Raw genomic sequence first — 21851 nt, 5'->3', positions numbered from 1 at the left:
TCAGAGCACCATTTTTTTTTTGTCATTCTAACATACTATATTTTTCCTTTTTTTAAATTTAAAAACAAGCTTGTCTTACATGTCAATCCCAGTTGCCTCTCCCTCTCCTCTTCCCCTGCATTCCACCAACCCCCTATCCCATCCCCTTTCTGCTCCCCAGGGAGGGTGAGGCCTTCCATGGGGGATTTTCAAAGTCTGTCATATTATTTGGAGCAAGGCTTAGGACCTCCACCTTCTCCCTCCCTCCCTACCCCCCACCCTGTTTGTCTAGGCTGAATGAGTGTTCCTCAGTGCTCCATTTTTAAAGAAGTGAATGATTAAATCATGACAATAATTCTTAATTGCTTTTACAATGATTTTCCTCCTGGGTACAATTTTTTTTACTGCTGTGTTAGATTTAAATCCCCCATCATACTAGATAAGGACATCTACAGTGCAGTGAGGTCCCAAAGTAAGTGTTAGCTGTCAACTATCTCCTTGAAGGTAACAATGTCTATTATTTGACATCAAATCCCAAATTGTCAGTTGCACTCAATTTGCACAGCAGATACATTGCTTGTACACAAGCTACAGCAAAGAAAAACATCAAAATATGCTGCAGGATACTATTTGACTTACGAAACTGTGGGCTTGTTTCTCTCCAGTAACCAGAATTAAGATTACTGAGAATAAATTTGGTATGTTTTTACTTATTTGGTTGCAATTATTAACTACAGGAGTTTATTTATTTTTTTAATGTCAGTGGTTTTCAACCTTCCTAATACTTTAATATAGTTCCTCATGTTTTGGTGACCCCGAACCATAAATTATTTTATTGTTATTTCATAACTGTAATTTTGTTACTGCTCTAAATTTTAATGTAAATATCTGATATGCAGGGTATCTGATGTGCAACCCCTGTGAAAGGGTTATTTTACCCCCACAGGGGTCATGACACACAGGTTGAGAGCCATTGATTTATATGTTTTGAAATATTATAAACTTAAAAATTAGAAAGAATACAGTTATAAAGACTTATTTATACCTGAACTCAGCAGTTTTATTTTGCAACATTGTACAATATTTTCTCTTCCCTCTTCTTGTCTCTTTGGATTTACCTCTACACTTTTGCCAAACTCTTTTTTGCTTAGTTTTGAGATTTTATTTTAATTACAGTATTTCCCCCTTTACTTTCCTCCCTCCAAACCTTCGCATATAACTCTTCTCCTTTCTCCTTCAGATTTATAGCCTCTTTATTCATTATTATTGCTTGTGTATATGTAATTGTATATACATACACATTCCCAAATATAACTTGCTCAGTCCATGCAGTGTTACTTATATATATGTTTTCAAGGTGGATCATTTAGTGTTAGACAAGGAGTTATGTGTTCTTCCCTAAAAGGGTCACCTCTCCTGCTTGTTGCTTGTAGTTCTTTGTGTATGATTCTGACCTAATAGGCTTTCCCCCATCAATTTGCATATTTGCTGGTGTCCTCCTTATTCAACTGTTTACTGTGAGACTGTCTCTCCTAAAAACATCAGAAGCTACATTGTAAAGTCTTACCAGCATGACTACTCAAATGTAAGTTGAACAAGGCAAATTTTTTAAGTGAGTCCAAGAGTCATACTGGGTACTGGTATGCAGAAGACTGCAGATAGATCCATGTTTATCGCCTTGTACAAAACTTAAGTCCAAATGAATCAAAGATCTCAACATAAATCCAGCCACACTGAAACTTTTAGAAGAGAAAGTGGGAGATACTCTTCAACGAGTTGGTACAGGAGACCACTTCCTAAACATAACACCAGTGGCACAGGCACTGAGATCGACAATTAACAAATGGGACCTTGTGAAACTAAAAAGCTTCTGTAAGTCAAAGGACACAGTCAAAAAGACAAAAAGGCAGGCCACAGAATGGGAAAAGATATTCACTAACCCTACATCTGACAGAGGGCTAATCTCCAAAATTTACAAAGAACTCAAGAAACAAGTCTCCAAAACACCAAAGGATCCAATTAAAAGGTGGGGTACAGAGCTAAATAGAGAATTCTCAGTAGAGGAGGCTAAAATGGCCAAGAGACACTTAAGAAAGTGCTCAACAGCCTTAGCCATCAGGGAAATGAAAATCAAAACAACTCTGAGATACCATCTTACTCCTGTCAGAATGGCTAGAATCAAAAACACTGAAGATAATTTATGCTGGAGAGGATGTGGAGAGAGAGGAACACTCCTCCACTGCTGGTGGGAGTGCCGACTCATACAGCCTCTTTGGAAATCAGTATGGAGATTCCTCAGGAAAATGGGAATTAATCTACCACTAGACCCAGCAATTCCACTCTTAGGCATATATCCAAATTAGGCAAGTTCATACAACAAGGGCATCTGCTCCACTATGTTCATAGCAGCATTATTTGTAATAGCCAGAACCTGGAAGCAACCTAGATGCCCCTCAACTGAAGAGTGGATAGAGAAAATGTGGTACATTTACACAATGGAGTATTACTCAGCAGAAAAAAACAATGGAATCTTGAAATTCGCAGGGAAATGGATAGCACTGGAAGAAACCATCCTGAGTGAGGTAACCCAGTCGCAAAAAGACAAACATGGTATGTACTCACTCATATATGGATTTTAGACATGGATCAGGGCCATTTTCACTGATAGAGAGTCGGGGAAACAGGAAAGAACCTAAAAGATATGCATATATGCATAGTACCCAAGAGAAGAGGATTGAGACAAGATCCTCTGAATGGATGGGGAACACGGAGAGGGGTGGAGGGGAGTGGGACCCGGGAAGAAGAGAGGGGGGTGAAGAGGAAGAGAGTTGGTCATGGGGGAACAGGAAGTTGAGGGGGTGGGGGTAGAATAGGGGGAAGAGGGAATCATAGGATCGAATACAGATCAGGCACCAGAGTGACCTCGAGTGATCTAAAGGGATAACACCAATTGGCAAGCTAAGCAATAGTGGAGAGACCACCTCGAATGTCCATTCCTGATAATGAACTTGATGTCTATAACCATCCGGGAGCCTTCATCTTGTGACTGATGGAAGCAGAGGCAAGCACACAATTAATCACTGAACTGAACCCAAGGAACCCAGTGACAGAGAGAGAGGAGTGATGAGCAAATTGGCAAAGAATGGGCTGGCAAAACCAGCAGAGACAGCTGATCTGAACAGGGGAGAGCTCTTGGACCCCAGACCGACAGTGGGGAGGCGAGCATGGGACTGATCTGGACCCCCCCAAATGTGAGTGTCAGTGAGAAGGCCTGGGCAACCTATGGGGCCCTGAGCTGTGGATCAGTGTGTATCCCTTGTATACAGTCTTCGTGTGCCTATAGCACAAAGAGGGATGCTCTCTCAGCCTGAACTCTTAGGGGAGTGCCTGGACCCTACCCAGAGTAAAATGACAGACTCTGATATCCCCTATGTGGAAGGATTTGGCAATAGGGTGGGAGGGTGTGGGGAAGGGGAGTGCGGGAGGAGGGGAGGGAGAGGGAACTGGGATTGACATGTAAAACAAGCTATTTAAAATTAAAATAAAAAATGATAAAAAAGAATATATGTGTTTTCATGATTGTAAAGAAATCTGGAAATCTTTTATTTTTTCTTTTCTCTCTTGTTTTATTATTTTTTTACATCCCAATTGAAGCTCTCCCTTCATCTCTCCTCCCTGTTCACTCCACTCCCCTCTACCTCCCATCTGCTCCTCAGAGAGGGTAAGGCCTCCCAAGGAAGTCTACTAAGTCTGTCCCATCATCTCGTAGGCAGGACCAAGACATCTCTCGACCAACCACAACGCTGTGTATAGGCTGAGCACGGAATTCCTCCATATAGAATGGGCTCCACTAAATCAGTTTATGCATTAGTTATACCTTGGACTCACTGACAGTGGCCTTGTATATTGACCTAGTTGCACTATTATCACGTGTATTAAGGGAGTCTAGAATGGTGCCCCATTTTTGTCAGATCTGAGTCAGTGATCTCTCATTAGCTCAGGTCAGCTGATTCTGTGGATTTCCCCATCATGATCTCAGCTCCTTTGTTCATGTTATCACTCCTCCCTCACTTCTATTTTATTCCAGGAGCTTGGTCCAACAGTTAGTTGTGGATTTCTGCATCTGCTTCCATCTGTTTCTGGAAGAGGGTTCTAGCTTCTCTGGGGTTGTAGATTGTAGGCCAGATAGCCTTTGCTTTATGTCTGGTATCCACTTATGAGTGAGTACATACTATATTTGTCTTTCTGTGCCTAAGTTACCTCACTCAGGATGTATGTTTATAGTTCTGTCTATTTGCCTGTAAATTTTAGGATGCACTTGTTTCTTATAACTGAGTAGTACTCCATTGTGAAAATGTATCACGTTTTCTTTATCCATTCTTCAGTTGAGGGGCATCTAGATTGTTTCCAAGATCTGTTTATTACAAATAATGTTGCTATGAACATAGTCGAGCTAATTTCCTTGTAGTGTGAATGTCCCTCCTTTGTGTATATGCCCAACAGTGTTATTACAGGGTCTTGATGTTGGTTGATCCCTAATTTTCTGAGAAATCGCCATACTGATTTCCATAGAAGCTGTACAAGTTTGCACTCTCACCAGCAATGGAGTAATTTTCTTCTTTCTCCACATCCTCTCCAGCACAAGCTATCATTGGTGTTTTTGATCTTAGCCATTCTGATCTGTGTAAGATGGAATGTCAGAGTGGTTTTGATTTGCATTTCCCTGATGACTAAGGATGTTGAGTATTTCCTTAAGTGTCTTTCTGTCATTTGAGATTGTTCTCTTGAGAATTCTGTTTAGATCTATATTCCATTTTTAATTGGATTACTTGGTAGTTCGATGTCTAGTTTCTTGAGTGCTTTGTTTATTTTGGAGATCAGCCCTCTGTCAGATGTAGGGTTGGTGAACACTTTTTCCCAATCTGCAGGGAGCCATTTTGTCTTGTTGATCATGTTCTTTGCTTTACAGATGCTTCTCAGTTTCAGGAGGTCCCATTTATTGATTGTTGCTCTCAGTGTCTCTGCCACTGGTGTTTTATTTAGGAAGTGGTCTCCTGTGCCTATGTATTCAAGTGTATTTCCCACTTTCTCTTCTATGAGGTTCAGTGTGGATGGATTTATATTGATGTCTTTGATCCACTTGAACTTGAGTTTTGTGCATGGCAACAGATATGGATCCATTGGCAATCTTCTACATGTTGACAGCATACCAGTGCCATTTGTTGAATATGTTTTCTTTTTTCCATTTTGTATTTTCAACTTATTTGTCAAAAATTAGGTGTTCATGGGTGTGTGGGTTGATCTCAGTGTCTTCGATTCAATTCCATTGGTTCATGTGCCTTGGTTTTTATGCCAAAACCAAGCTGTTTTCATTATTACAAGTCTATAATAGAGCTGGAAGCCAGGGATGGTTATTACCATAAATAGTCCTTTATTGTACAGGATAGTTTTGGCTATCCTAGCTTTTGTTTTTCCATATGAAGTTGAGTATTATTATTTCCAGGTCTGTGATGAATTGTGCTGGAATTTTGATGAGGATTGCATTGAATCTATAGATTACTTTTGGTAAGATTGCCATTTTTAGTATGTTGATCCTACCTATCCCAGAGCATGGGAGATCTTTTCATTTTCTGATATCTTCTTTAATTTCTTTTTTTAAAGACTTGAAGTTCATGCCACTTGTTTGTTTAGAGTTACTCCAAGATATTTTATGTTGTTGGTGGCTATTGTAAAGGGTGACGGTCTTTTATTTCCTTCTCAGCCTATTTGCCATCTATATATATAGGAGGGCTACTGATTTTTTTGAGTTAATGTTGTATCCTGCTACATTACTAAAGGTGTTTTTCTGTTTTAGGAGTTCTCTGATGGAATTTTTGTTGTCACTTATGTATACTATCATTACATAGGCAAATAGTGAGAGTTTGACATTTTTTTTTACAAATTGTACCCTTCTGATCTCCTTTTATTACTTATAGCTAGAACTTCAAGTACTATGTTGAGTAGATATGAAGAGAGTGGACAGCCTTGTCTTGTTCCCAATTTCAGTGGGATTGCTTTGAGTTTCTCTCCATTTCATATGATGTTGGCTGTTGGTTTACTGTATATTACCTTTATTATGTTTCAGTAGGTTCCTGTTTTCACTATTCTCTCTAAGACCTTTATAATGAAGGATTTTGTTGAAGGCTTTTTTCAGAATTTAGTGAATTGATCATGCATTTTTTTCTTTCAGTTTGTTTATATGATGGATTACAGAGATGAATTTCCATATGTTGAACCACCCCTTCATCTCTGGGATGAATCCTACTTGGCCATTTTGGATGACTTTTCTGATGTTTCTTGGATTCTGTTTGCCAGTATTTTATTGAGCAGTTTTGCATCATACTGTACAAAAATCGTGCTGTCTGAAGCAATTCATTTTCATGTTTTCAGTTCATTGTGTTTCGTTTATCATCTATGTTATCTCAATCTTATTGTTTTTCATTGTGAGATATTTGCATCCTGGATTTTTGTGGGTGTATGTCTCAGGAGGTAACTAGCTTTTTCTTATACATACACTTATAATATATAGCTAAATATACTAAACATTCACCATCAATAAATTTGTTATCCATAAGCTATAGATAACAATACACTATGTTAATTGCTTACCCTTTAGAAAAGTCAAGAGGATATCAACTCTTGATGTTTATTTCCTTTGATCATGATTTCATTTTTGTTCTATTGTTTTGGATATCATTTCTAGGAATTTAAATATAGACATCTGATTTTATCATTTGTACATATAGGTTATATATATGTACACCTATTCCAACATCTTTTCTAAGATTTTTAACATACTGATATAATTTGTTTTGCTCGTGGTTAAAATGGACTGTTTGAGGGTATTTAATACAGAAATAAGAATAAGAGTGGTATTATAGTTTCACTCTGCTATCTTTTAAAAATTGTATTCTCTTCATGTGTTTGTATGCATTACATGCATGTACATAATAGTAGTTTTCATATGTGTTTGGGCACATGTGTGTGCACGTATGAGGTAGTCTATGGTTGGTAAATGAAATCTCTCCCATCACACGTCTACCTTATTTTTTTAGGCAGAGATTCTAAATCAAACCCAGAACTCTCAGATAAGGGTAATCTCCTCCATATATTCCGCTGTGTCTGTCTTCCAAGTCTATAATTACAGGTGTGCCATCTTGCCCACCTGACATTTTCATGGGTTCTGGGGATCTGAACCCTGTAATGAGGAATTCAATGGCTTAGCCATTTCCCCAGCCCTATCTGACTATTTCTAATGAAGATATATTTGCAGATGTGTTTTTATTCTCTTTCCTTAATTTCTTTTTCATAGTAGAGTACAGCTTATGTCTCATAATTTATTAATTTTGAAATAATGTTCCCTCTAAATGTCTGTTAAATGGAGGGATTTGAGGTGTGACAGGTTCATTTGGTTTAATTATGAGGCCTCTTCTCTGTGTGTCCACTTGTTATAAGTGAGTGCAGGCTAAATGATTGCTGGTTTTAATTCTCCTTGCCTTGTTAGCAGAATTTTTCCTCATCATGTTCTTTTCTTTCCCCCAAACCTCTAAAGTACACGTTCCTCTACTTCAGACACAGAGTTTTCATGAGGTTGCCCTTTATCACACTTCTGTATCTCAATATTCAATCACAGTCTGAATGAGCATTCCAAATTCCCTGTGTTTTCCAGAAACTGTTAGAGAGAATTCAGAAGGAGAAAGAATAAACTGCATGGAAGTATTTTGAGATTGTGGAAATGTATGTTCCTTTTTAAGGACTTTAACAAATGGTCACTTCAGAGGACAGCTCCCAGTGATCCTGTATGAAACGGGGAAAATGCTGAGGCTGCAAATGAGAGGAGTGGCCAGCCCAGTTCTTTTCTTAGAGCATGCTCACTACAGAGACCCTGAGGCCATGCCTGATAGGACCCTGATTCTGAAGGTGACAGCTTACATACTAAAGTGACTCACAGGCTGTCAAATACCTGCTTTGTTTTAAAATGAAGCTTGATGTTCCCTTTTCTCTTTTGCTTTCTTCTAATTGAAAAGTACTTCCAACAATTCTGATTTCCCATACCTACAATGAAAAACCATGGTTACCTTTATGACATCATAAAGATTTTAGTTTCAGAAAGTTATTTAGGATATTTTCAATATCTCACTGCTGAGAACTTACAAAGAATGACTTTTTAACAGAAAATTTAAAACATTCATAAGAAATAGCTTATTAATATTCTAGAATTATTACTTGCCACTAGAGGATATGAAGGAATTGAAATGAGTATGTGTTCAATGTCCACTGTAAGCCCTTGACTAGGATCTAATTGCCTTGTCTGGCACTTATGTTCATCTTTCCTTGACTAAATTCCTCACATTTTTAGACATAAATGGAGTTTGTAGCAAAAGACCTTATAGCTACCCTATTCATTCAACAGTAAAAGAGAGCTGTTGATACAGTTGAGAATAGTAGTAAGTTCTTTTCTTTTTTATTTCTTGTTTATACAGAGAAGGTTAAGTCCCTGGAAATTTTGAGACGCTCATGTTTTCAAAACTAAAAATTAAGAGAGACAACATGAGCTTAATATTTTACTAAAAGTGAGATTAAGTGTATAATCCCCCTGGAGATGATAGTGCTGAAAAAATGACCATTGTTCAGAGATTTTTACAGCTTTTGTTAGTGTCCATACACTTTGTATTAAAAGACACTCTAAAAATGGCGATCTCCTAGGTACATGGAAACCCCTAATATGAGAAAGCCATTAATAGTTTTCTGTCACCAATCAGTGATAAAACCTGCGTATGTGGGAGGGCTTATGGGGAGTAAAGGGAAGGGAAATGGTGTGATTATGATGTCAAAAAGCATTTATGGAAGGAAGGAGACATCATACACATTTAGAAAAGGCAACAGGAAGTAATTTCTTTCAGTGACAAAAACTTTATATGAACTCCTTAAGAGTTACAATTTGTGAGAAGCTAAATATGTATAGAATAGTAAAATGTCAAGTCTTCTCATGTTTACCTTTCTGGGCAATATAAATGCCACTAATTTAAGATTTACAAAATAAAATAAAACTTGATCATGAGCCTAGATCTCATCTCTCTTTGGTAGAGCCACTGACATGAGGCTAAAACCAAAATCCACACAAACACCCTAGAAACTTTTTGTGTCAATTGTCCTTATAAGAATAGTTGCAGCCAGGCGGTGGTGGCGCACGCCTTTAATCCCAGCACTTGGGAGGCAGAGGCAGGCAGATCTCTGTGAGTTCGAAGCCGGGCTGGACCGATAGCCTCCGAAACAACACAGAGAAACCCTGTCTCGTAAAAACAAAACAAAACAAAACAAAAAAAGAATAGTTGCATAAAATTAGTGCCAAGTGCCTTGCTGCATCTTCAAGGTCCCAATGTGACAGTTAACAGACTTAGAATTTCTGTAAAGTCGCTGGATTTCTTATTTTTTCCAATAGCTGGTTGACTTTCGGTAGAATCCAGGAGAGTATATGAAATTCCTCCTTCCCTGTGGATGGAGTTACACAGGAGGGTCAGTTTCTCAATGATAAGGGGGAAAGTATCAAGGTGACTCCTTTCTTGCCCATGGGCAGCAGGGCCTCTTCACTAGGGTCTGGATTATAATGCCTAGGGGTTTGTTGCAATCAGTTCCAAGGCAGTACCATGCCTATCTACCTGCTACAACCTCTTCTCCATGGTAGCAATGGACTCCTAGCATCTGGGATTGTATGCCTCAAATAATTCTCTCCTTTTATTAGTTGCCTTGGTCATGGTATTTTTATCACACCAATATAAAAGTAACTCATACACACCTTAAATGTAGGACATGCCAGTAAGTTGTGTGGTGTCTTAAACTGATTAAAAAGGAGAAAACAAGCCAATTGTCTGCTTCTTGGCTAGAGATCCAATGCAGTCAGCATTCTCCTGCTGTCCTATCTTATTAACCATGGCAGACTTTAGCTTCAAACTATGAGCCAAAGCAAACAACAACAAAAGAGTTTCTTTTCTTAAATGACTTTTGTTGTATATTTTGTCAAAACAATGAGAAGAGGAACTAATGCACAGGAAGAGTCACAGGAGACCAGAGACTTAGGAAAGAAGCAACAGTATAGTAAATGCCTGGACATGGATTGCTATGCATTTAGTAAGGATGTGAGAAAAATCCAGAAGCTTCTCCCAACTTGTAAACTGCTTGGTTAAACTGATTCATTTCTATGCACAGTGGGGCGATCCTCAACAGACATCAGGAAGGAATAATAAGTTCTAGAGATTTGTTTTATATAATTTTACCTGCACTTATGTAAAACTGATAATTCTGAGAGGATAGATCTCATATTGAAGGTTACCACAAAAACAGTAGCAATAAAAATGAATAGAAATGAGCCAAATCATGAAAAATCAAGTAAACACAAAAATCATTGTTATTGCAAGTATGTTGTAGGAGCCAAGAATAAGCAAATAAACCAGTGAACAAGAATGGAAAGTCCAGAGGAGACTCATGCTTGTTTAATAAGCTGGTTCAAAAGACATTATAAAAAGCTGTTGATTTTCCATTCAACATTAATTCATAATTTCCAGGTATAGAATCCTCATATATTTGCAATCTTGCATTCTACTATGGCAGACGAAAAATATAAACCATTTTTTGGCAAGTAGTCCTTATATTTAATGTAGTTTTTTTGTCTCTGGAAGGTCTATGAGTCACTCATGTTTCTGGTGCTCTAGAAGCTGACTTGATTCTTCCCTTTCAGTAATTATAAGGTTTTATGACTTCAGTAGCATTTCCTGGGTAATTACTTCTGTTCCTTTTTCAGTCTGATAATTCTAAAACTTATCATTCTAACTGTATGTAGAACTACAGTGACAAAGAGTCTAATAATTTATCATCTATTTTTAACATCTTGTCCTAATCAGTAAAATATTAATATTCTCAAATTTGTCTTCCAACTGCTTTATTACTCTTTTGTGAATGCTTGATGTTGTATTTTTATATCTCAATGATCCTACTGCTTAATTGATGGCTCTTTTTGATATAACATCATATCCAGACCTTACTCATTGAAATATTGAGATATTTTATCATATTGCTTAAAACTTTGTTACAATATTTATATGGAATATTCTCTAACTGTACAAACAAAAAATGAAGCAAAACAAAAATTAGTATTGTACTATGTTTTAAAAACTGTACTTAGCATATTAATCTTCTCAATCAACACTAAAGTTCTTGCTAATCCACAATTTTGAATCTAATATCTTCTTATAGTGTAAGAAGTCTTTGTTAACACACACACACACACATATATATACATATATATATACATATATTGGTTTACACATGGGATACATATATATGTAAATCAATAGTTTTGTCAAAACTGGATCTACATCCTTAAGATTATGAAAATTTTCTTTTCTTCACAAACACTTGATAATAGATGCCAAATGCAAAAATTCTCATGTGACAGGCAAGTATTCTACCCCTGAGCAGTAGCTGCAATAGTTCTGTATTTTTTTTCTCAATCTTGTCCACACTTTCCCCTATGGATATATATTATCATTCTCCTTACCCTTACAATAAAATTCTTGGCTCTTTGTAAAGCAATCAAATCTTTCCCATCCTCTCAACCTCTGACAGTGAGTCATCAGCCACTCCAGTCTGTTTTCTGAACCATCTTCTCACAGAACAGAAGAGACCAGCGAACTATCTTTCTGACTCCAAAACTAATACTATAGGTTATTTTATTATTCAGTCAGCATTTAAGACAAAATAAAAAAATGAAACTAATTTAAGTTAGCTTGAAAAAGAAATTGATTTGCTAACAGGAAACACAAAGAGTGACCTTTGATCACAGACAGTACCCTTGTGAATCCTTTAGCTACGACCTTGTTTGCTAACTCTTCCTAGGACAGTAATGACTTCCACAAGCACCAAACCTCTAGACTTACATTACACATATTGAGCAAACTGAAGGTGCTTTTCTCTTACTATTAGGATCATCTTTTGAGCAATTCTGTTTTCCAGCCAATCCATAAAAGAGGAAGTTGTCTTTGCCTAAAACAGAGGTAGAAGTATAAAAGAACTTATTTGATGAAAATCAGAACAGTTTTCAGACACTTTTCATACTTTCAAAAATTCTTGATTAAAAAAGCAAACATTTTTATGCATTTGAAATATTGGTATTTCTTTAAAGAAATAAATATTAATAAATTGTCACTGCTCTATAGGCAATAGGACCTGGGATAGTGGAGCAGATAAATGAAGTGGACTAGAATATCACGCAATAGCCAACTTTACTCAGAGCATCAGACAATTTATGCTCTGTGGGTTAAAAGGAATCATATGAGTAGAGTGTACAATCACAAGGACAGGACAAGTCAGGAAAATGGCGACAAGTCTTTGCAAATGTTAGAAAAGCCTATGTTTCTATGGTGGACAATACCTTTGCACATGGAAGACAAGCAGCACATGATAGACAAGCCCTCACACCTGGTGAACAAGCCACACACACCAAAAACATTTTTTCCAGAGAGTCATATAAACAATAACACTAGGCAGTTGTAATGAATAACCCTAAAGAAACTTACTCTTATCCACTACATCTGGGAAGCCACGAAAAGACATTCTAAGAATAATTCCATGTTTTTAAAGAAACTGGGGTCACAAGAATATTGTGTTGTTTTTTTTTCTTGGAGTTTTCTCACAGTCAGAATTCTCCTCACATGAATAACATACAGTGAGGGAGAATTTTCTCATGCCAAAAGAGGGAAGATTAGCACCTGAGCAAAGAATGTAAAATAACTATATGTAAAAAAAATATCAGGAGTTGATAAACATCATGTTAGAATAACATAGTATAACAAAAAACAGAATATAAGCAAATAAAGCAGGGAATCTTTAAGATATCTTACAAGACTCTTAAAATAGGATCAAAATGTTAAGCTAGATTACTAGTTAGAAGATAAATCTGAAGAAATCTTCATAAAACAGCATAGAATATATACTCTTAATTCTGAAATATAAGAAAGTATTATAAATACAAAGATATGAAATAATCAGAATGTTGCACATATATCTTAAATATATGACACAGGGTTCATCATGTAAGGAATAACAAGTGAGTGGGACACAGACAAAATAACTTAAAAGCCCATAATGACAAACTGCTGTTCTCCAGAGTTTCATAAATCCAACAAGGAGACATCTACCACCATGAAACAGGTTGTGGCAAATGATTTATTAAATATAAAACAAGAAAACTTGAAAGCAATGCCAGGGAAAGTTTCAGCATAGTCTTAGGAAGACATGACCTAGAAAGTTATTTTCCTAAATTTTTACAAAATAACAGTCAAGCTTATTATAATGATAAAGGCATTTTCAGGAATGTAAACACTTAAGGAATTTTAATTTTTTCAATAATTTCCTACTTGCATCCTGAATTAACATCATTTCCACTCTTTCTCCTCCAGCTTCTCTCATGTTTCCTGAATTCCTTCTCAAATTATTAACTTTTCTATAACAGTTTAAAAAGAACTCACTTAAGTATTGAAGTTGTGTATACATATTAAGGTGACCAGTTGGGACTCGATACCTTATCACGATGGCTCATCCCTGGAGAAGACTGATTCTTCTACTCTCATCAGCCATTAAATTCCTGTTATCCTTCATCTAGTAGTGGTGCCCAGGTAGATTTCTCAATATGCATTTGCATGTCAACTGTTGAGGTCCTTCTGCAGCTTTTGTTTAGGTAGCCATATTTCTGCTACCTCATGGCCACAGATTCCCTGTCTTATATAAAAGACACAATCTCACAACGGACATTATGACCCTCTGGCTGTTGCACTCCTTCCATACCCCTGGCAGTGGTATTCCCTAAGCATTTGGGGTACAGGGATTTTGTTGTAGATTTATAAATTGGGGTTGGGCACACCGCAATGTATTTTTCTCTACATTTTGCCCAATTGGGGCTTTCTGTATTGGTCTTCATCTGCTCAAAAGAGAACCTTCTTTGAAGAGGCTGAGAACTACACTCATCTGTGTGCATATGGATAAGTAGCTTTTAGAATGCATTTAGGCTTTTGTAGACAGTTTATGGTTCTTGATAGGAGGAGCTTTGTTACTTCATGTGACTAATATATATATATGTACATATATATATTGATTTAATACACATACTAAAATAATATATATTTTAAGTAAACATAAAACAGTGTTTCCCTAGTTTTAAATTTCATTAACATTCGCTTTCCCTCTACCTCTCCAGCTTAAATTTCCCTGTTTTTCATATTTTCTTTTTCATAGCATCTTTGTTCTACTATATATCTTTCTAGAGGTTCTCCTCCTTCTTTATGGTCCCTTTTATATTTCCTGGTTTCTGTATACTCCCGGTTATATATTTACGAATGGAAACTTGGAAATATAAGAGAGACTATGCAACATCTATCTTTATGGACTGAGTTACCTCAGTCAGTATAATAGAAAGAAGAACCAAGTCTGAATTCTTTAGGAAGAAGAAACTGAGAACAGAAATAGGGGGTGGTGTATGCTACAAAGATGAGGCAAAACAGCAAAACTGTTTGAGTGCAAGTAATGACTCAGCTGTGGTGTGTAACCAACAGTACATGATTCTCCCAATCTCTACAGCAGTTTTGACATCCTTTGAACAAAAATATAAAACCCTTCATTTTATGTGGAGGAATAAACAAGTTAGTATTTACAAATCATTGGTACATTGTATAATGTTAATTAAATGCTGTTTTAGAAAAAGTAAACTTACTGTTAAATTTAAAGTAACAGCAATATAAAGTGCTAAGAATAGTATTTAAGCCTTTCAACTAGATTTTAGGGGTAAGGAATGTGACCATAGAGACATAGTATGAAGCCGTGAGGTCCAGTTTCAGTGCTGTAAATCAAATTAATCAATTAAATATAAAACAGACCTAGTATGTGTATAAATAGAAAGCTGATAGTTAAAACATGATATAAAGATGAGAAGAAATTTTATGTAAGAATATGCATTGTGTTTATTCTTATATGTAGGAGAGGGCATATAAGAAAATGCAATGTAGAGCACCAAAGAGTGAGTGTAGTCTTTGCTGTAACATCACCAGTATACTTGGGAAGTTTCTAGCCCTGCAGATTCCCAGAATCAAGACTTTCCAGATCAGAAACTCAAAGGACAGGACCCCCAAATACACTATAACACATGCCCATATGATTTTACTGTTAACAGAAAGATATGAATTATAGTAGTGAGCAAACACAAAGGGCAAAGTACAAATGGGAAGCTGAGAACACCCTAACAACCTAGCAAAGCTTCATTTCTTTCTCTCTCACCTTGGCATGGCTTTGAGGCAGAGACTGCCCGTTGAAATTTATCCCAGTATGAGCAACTCAGGAAGAGGCTAGAAGCTGGTGCATATCTAGAAAGGTGAGGAGCAGGAAATAAGCATCTTTTTATGCAAATCCTAAAATTAGCTATGGGTTCCTGCCTCATAAGGCTTGTGGGTATCAGTTTCATCTTATGGGCCAGAACATAAATCCAATCAGAAAGTGCTTGATTACTTCCATGATGCTCATGATATTATTGTGCAAGTGAGCATGTCTTGCCAGAGCAGCCATTATTGTAGTTCACAGGGTCAACACATCAATAAGACTGAAGACAAAAATTCTCTTCTGATAGCATGCATGACACCTTTCAGGGCTATGAAAGTAGTCAATAGAGATGAAGTTTCCATGTCAGTACTAGTTTGAATTTTCCTTGTTTTATGACCCAAGTGTGTAGTGTCTTCAGAAATAGGGTCTTAATATCATCCTGGAAAGTAATCAAGAGCATTGGTAACATCTGGTAATGTTTGGAGACCATATTAAACCAAGCCCTTTTGGATATATCATCATACTCATAGATTAATGGATCTCTCAACACTCATCAGAGATGCTTCAATTCGAAGTAGATGATGATTAATGCAAAGACTCACAACTTGCCCAATAAGCGACACTGGAGTGTTCAACTACAAATGAAGTATATAGCCACATCCCTTCTCTCATTGTTTAGAAATTATTTAGGAAGGCTGAAAGAATGTAAAAGTAGACACAAGGAAGTTGTGTCATAGACATATTTGGGCAACAGAACATTACTAACATTGGTACAGAGTCCCACTCCCAGTCATGAAGCTATTGGTAAATGATAGCTTCTGGGAGAAGGGGAATCACCTAGTGTGTAGCCCCCATGTTTCCAAGGAAGGTCACACCTTCAAGAATATTTTGGCAGCACAAATTGGCCTCATTGGGATAAAACAAAACAACAAATAAGCAAAAAGAAACCAGAAAGTTTGGTGGGTAGGAATGTTGAGGGATCTTGGAAGAGTTGGGGAATAGATGCTGAATATGATCAAATCCAGATATTCTGCCATCTTTTCTTAGCACAGCACAATCTAAGTAAAATTCAGTTGGTAAAGAACATGAATGAAACATAATCCAAGAAAGCTTATATAATTTGAGTCTTCTTAAGTATTAGAAGTAGAGTAAAAAAGTAAAAAAAAAAAAAAAAAACAAAGAAAACTGAAAAACAAACAAAAAACCCAAAACCTTAGTCACTTCTTTAGTGACACTGTTGCCATGATTGACCACAAGCAATTTAAGAGATAAGGAGCTTATTTCAGCTACAGTTTAAGAATACACATAATCCACCATGGCAGGGAAGGGGGAAGACATGACAGCAAGAACATGATGAAACTAGTCACATCACATTTGCATTTTTTTAAAGTTGATAAAGATGAATGCTGATTCTCAGATTGATTAGTTTCTCCTTTTTATTCATTGCAGGACCCCTTGCTAAAACAAACCCATTTCTCACAACATTCACCTTTGTCCATTTATCTTGCTATTTGCATGTACCTTTCGATTTTCAGTTTGAAAATTGCCAATTTCTTAATTTAATATTAGGCATGTTGAAATATTTGAGTTTCTAGTGTAGAGTCCAGAGCTAAGTCTCAGCAACAAACTAATGGGTTAAAGGTGCTTAATGAAAAAACACTGCTTTCATGAAGAGAAAAATATGGAAAACTTTTTGGGGCATTTAATGCCTCTCCATCCACAAAGGAATTTAATTATTTGCACATTTTGTGTAGACTAAGAAGTTTGAGGTGTAAAACAAATGACAAAAGACAACAGGTCTATAGAACTTCCATTTGTAGGGAACCTCAGCTTTATAAGAAATAAAAACAATGATATATATACACGCACACACATACACACAAGGAGAGAGAGAGAGAGAGAGAGAGAGAGAGAGAAAGAGAGAGAGAGTAGTACAGAGTATACCCTAGATATAAAGTACTTTCCTAGTTTGTAAGAGGTCATATGTTCTTATGAAATAGTTCACAGAAAAATACTATGTAAAAAGAACAAATTAAACTAATATGCATAAAAACAAAATATTTCAACATACAGAGCTTACATAAGAAAGAACAAATAAGAAACATAGCTGCATTATTTGATAAAAGACAGTTAATACTGACTAGAGGAAAGGGTGCTACTTTTTCAGTGGTGTAACCACACTCAGATTGTCCATGTTCTGGGAAATAAACTCCCATTCAGGTTTATGCAGGAACACCATTTAAACTCAGTAGGTCACACATGTTCAAAAGACTTGAAAGTAGGAAGGGTGCTTTCTGGGAAGAAGTGGGTTTAGGCTTGTGGTGATGATGCAACTCACATCCCCAGTCCAGAAACTCAATTCTGGGCATAGGGAGGTCCTAATAAGTCATATCCAGCAACCCACTCCCAGAAAGAAAAGGAAAATAGCAATGCTGAAGGCAAGAAAGAAATTTAATATTCAGTGTGATCATATGAGATTACAGAACATTAATCTTTATGTCTGTTTGGGGGTAACTGGTATAAATATTGGATTAAATGGGAAAAACTGAAGCAGGGCTGTGCATAAGTACTAGCTTGTTCAGATTATGTCTGGTTGGACCTTTCTTCTTTTCAGTTCTGTGAGGAGATTCTGAGAACCACTGCTTGAAAAAACAAACAAGATTCCATCTTGAAGTGGTTGCTCTAGCATAGTAGAGCAGATTCTTCTCCCATTGTGGGGAAACTGTTCCCATTATGGGGCAGTAGTTCGCATCACTGGGCAATTGTTCCCATTTATGGGGTGGTTGTTCCTACTTAGAGCAGTTTCATAAGGAAGTGACCTGCTTACATGCTTCCTTGCTCCTACAATCCAATGTGACTGCAGGTTTTGTGTACTGACTTGAAGATTTTCAGTGCATTCAAAGGTCGGGAAAAGGCTTCTATAACTATCCCTACAATTTTTGATATTTTAATTACTATCATGGTATCTTCAGCCTTGAAGGAAGGACATTTCAGTTTCTAATAAATATTCCTAAAAATTGCTAAAATACTCACATGCAGAGATGAGCAGGAATCTGACTCTAATGAGACAGATACAAAGGCATAAATGCTAAAATATCTCAACAGCACCAGAGGTAGTTATAATGTCTCCCATAATTTGAATGTCAGGGCCATTGTTTTTATTATGTGGTAAAATGCAGGATCTTTTTGCTTTATGTTCTAGTGAATGTTGTGGTCTACATAAAATTAAAAAGCAGCATCAAATCTGTCATGAGATGACGTTAATCAGTCCTATTTGATGTTAAGGCAGTGTGCCTAAACTCAGAAGGGAAGGATCATTTGACCTTGCTAGAGTTGGCCCCATGGTAGGAAAGAACTTGATATTAAAATCCCTGAAGTCAAGCAAACCTGTCACAGATAACTTTTTATGGGGAGTTTAAAATGTCAATGCAAAGGTTGTAATGTCATCCACAAAGAGCAAGAGATTTGATGGAAATCTATATTACATAGTTCCAGTGCAGATTTATGCGGCAAGAAAAAGTCAGAAACTTCTCTGAGCAGTTGCCAAGGCAAAAGTTTGGGTCCAATTTTCTTATTGTGATATTGATGATTGCCCCTAAATAATAAACTTTATGTCTTAACAAAAAAATCAGCAAAGTAGCTTGACTACTTGACTCCTATTCAGTCATCATACTAAACCCTCATCAACAATGACCTCATACTATAACTTTAGCAGTTCATTTAAACAAAAACCCAAGAGCTTTCATACGATGGAATTCTGGGTATGTGGGAGATACTTTGGTATTTCTAGAAAAGAAAAAGAGTATCTTTTAAATACAATAAAATTGAGAGATAATCCAAACCAGAATAATGAGTGATTAAGTGATTGGAAAGATACCTAGTAGAGTGTGTTGATCACTTTTGTCATTACTATGATAACAAACCTTACTGAAAGACAAGACTTATTTATTTTGGCTTATGATTCAGAAGATATCAATATCAATAAATCAATCACAACTGGGAGGTCAGAGAAATGACTCACTGGTTAAGGGCACATGCTGCATTTTCAGAAGACCTAAGTTCAGTTCTTAGCATGTACATTAGGCAGTTTACAATTGCCTATAACTCTAGCATCAGGAGCTCTGAAGCTTTATTTGATTTCACTGGACACACACACACACACACACACACACACACTAAAACTAATAAATAAGAAATAATTGTGGAAAATTGCTGATTCCTCAATATAGCTTTCTTTTTTCAAGTCCTATCAGTTTCTTAGGGGAAGTTCAGGAATCATTCTCCCACTACATTTCCCCTGTCCTGACATGTGTGCTCATTTCAGAGCTGGAGGCTGAGGAGTGGTGCAAACACCTTTGCATGGAATGCCTGGGGACAAGGCTGAATGACATCAGTCTAGGGGAGCCTGACCTACTGGCAGCTGGGGTGCAGCGGGAACAGAATGGTGAGTGACTGCCTACTTTTCTACTATATCAGGTGGCCTTTTACACTGCAGAGAAAATCAGATGTTTCAGAACATTCATGCTTTAAAGAGTTTATTTTCTTTAAGGATGTGACTCTGGTCATGAGCAAATTCCTGTGAAAGTCATTCATCCAAAAGTATACAAGCAGAACATGTTGGAAATGATGCATGAGTTATAAAAATAAATGAGGACACAGAGTTTAGTGGCTATAGAAGCAAGGTGAATCTGGAAAGAGTTGGGGGCCAGAAATGAATATAACAAAAATACAACATATGGGATTCTTAGAGAATTACTAAAAATATTGCAAAAAGAAAGCAAATTTAGCAACAGGTTATTAAGAAAAATTTAGTGGTGTAGTAGCTATAGAAAATTATGTTGTTCAACCCAGGTTCCTGATTTATTGATAGTGTCTAAAAACTTAGGTAGTTATTGTATTTTATATATGTGACTTTTGAGTAAATAACATTTTTATAATCTTTTATATCTAATATAGATTATATATTAACAAATTTAGTTTATCTGGATATTATATCCCTTAGAGTATTTGACTAATATTTCTACTGGTGGGAAAGTAGTTAATGTGTTTATCTAATACAATGCTATTTAATTTCATAGTTGTGTCTACAATATCATCATAGTCTTGATTAGTAATACTAATGAAACCAACTTCATTTAGTAATATATTGTTCAATGTGATGTTTTAGGTTACATTTGTAGTAACTTTTAATTAATCATTGGCCCATTTTATCTAACTACAAAATTCTCTTTACAAGCAACAAATCTAGAATCACAAAAGGAGAAAATCTTCTGTGATGTTCAATTAGTATTATACAACTTGTTTCTTCTTTTTACAAGAATTTGCAGAATTACAAGTATTACATAAATTAATAGCACTGGTCAAAGCATGTCATGAGAGTCCTTGGTGATTAAAATCTTGTTGCTACTGATACCAATGTTGTTAACAAGCATCATTATCTCATAATCTCTTAAAAGTCTGTATTTTCTTTGTAGCTGAAATAAGAAAGCAAACCATTTCTTGCTGACTGATCAGAAACATATATACATATTTATATATCTATATAGTTATAGTCCAGATGTTGCCTCTTTTGGATAGCTTTTACAAAGTCATCAAAGAATTCCTGAAACTCTTTTGTAATTTTAAAAAATATTCTCATGTTCTCCCATGCTCACTTCGATTTCCATTTCTCTAATTGTTTTCTGGTTCCTGTGGTACACCTCCATAACTGTGCTTTGTAACACACACATTCAAAATTTAATATGTTAAAACTGTGGCTGATAATGATATTTCAAGAGCATAAGGAAACAAAGGAGATGAATAAGCTTGTGGGTAGAAATACCGTGTGCATCTAGTATAAAATATTTGCCTTCACTTCAAATAACTGGAATTGCATATGGTTTCCATTCAAGTGGATAATATAATCCCTCAGTGTATTACAATTCTGTTTCAAATTTAATGATACTCTGGGTTTGTCTGCAATCTGAAAGAAAATTTTCAATATGTACTCCAGGATTTGCAAACATTAAATTATGTGTAAGACCTTTATAATAAACTGTATGTTTTCCTCTTTAAAAGAAGCATAAGAGAAAAATAAAGCAAAAGTAATTCTTGTATAAACTTTACAACAGACTTGAAATTATAATACCACCAAAGCAAAAAATTCCAGCCTGGGAAGAATTATTAATAATCTTAACCAAGGACTTTGTAGGTGGGATAAATCTACACATCACTATTGAGCTAGAGAAGGTGTTATTAGTTCATTTAAGTGGCAAAATATACCAGATAGCTTTACTAGTTTGCTTCTCTATTACTGTGACACAACACTGTCCAAAAACCTGGCTGACCATGAGCTGAGGAAGGACAACAGCAGATGCATCATGCAAAGAGGAAAGACCATGGTGCCTCAACACTACACAACTATAGGCAACTAAGGAATACTGAGAGTGAGAGACATAGTCGCCTCCAGGGAAGAGCATACTAATTAGTGCAGT

General features: G+C 36.3%; 1 protein-coding gene across 1 annotated transcript in view; it reads left to right on the top strand.

Annotated features, from left to right (window-relative positions):
- Positions 1 to 21851, top strand: part of Dok6 (docking protein 6) — a 407151-nt gene that overhangs the window by 196669 nt on the left and 188631 nt on the right. The window contains exon 4 of the mRNA XM_005065385.4: positions 19703 to 19822. Within this exon, the coding sequence (XP_005065442.1) occupies positions 19703 to 19822 (120 nt within the window). The remainder of the gene's footprint in view (positions 1 to 19702; positions 19823 to 21851) is intronic.

Source organism: Mesocricetus auratus, unplaced genomic scaffold (assembly GCF_017639785.1).
Source record: "Mesocricetus auratus isolate SY011 unplaced genomic scaffold, BCM_Maur_2.0 Super-Scaffold_100015, whole genome shotgun sequence".
Lineage (NCBI taxonomy): Eukaryota > Metazoa > Chordata > Mammalia > Rodentia > Cricetidae > Mesocricetus > Mesocricetus auratus.
Note: the sequence above shows the minus strand (reverse complement) of the source record. Positions and strands in the feature narration are given on the sequence as shown.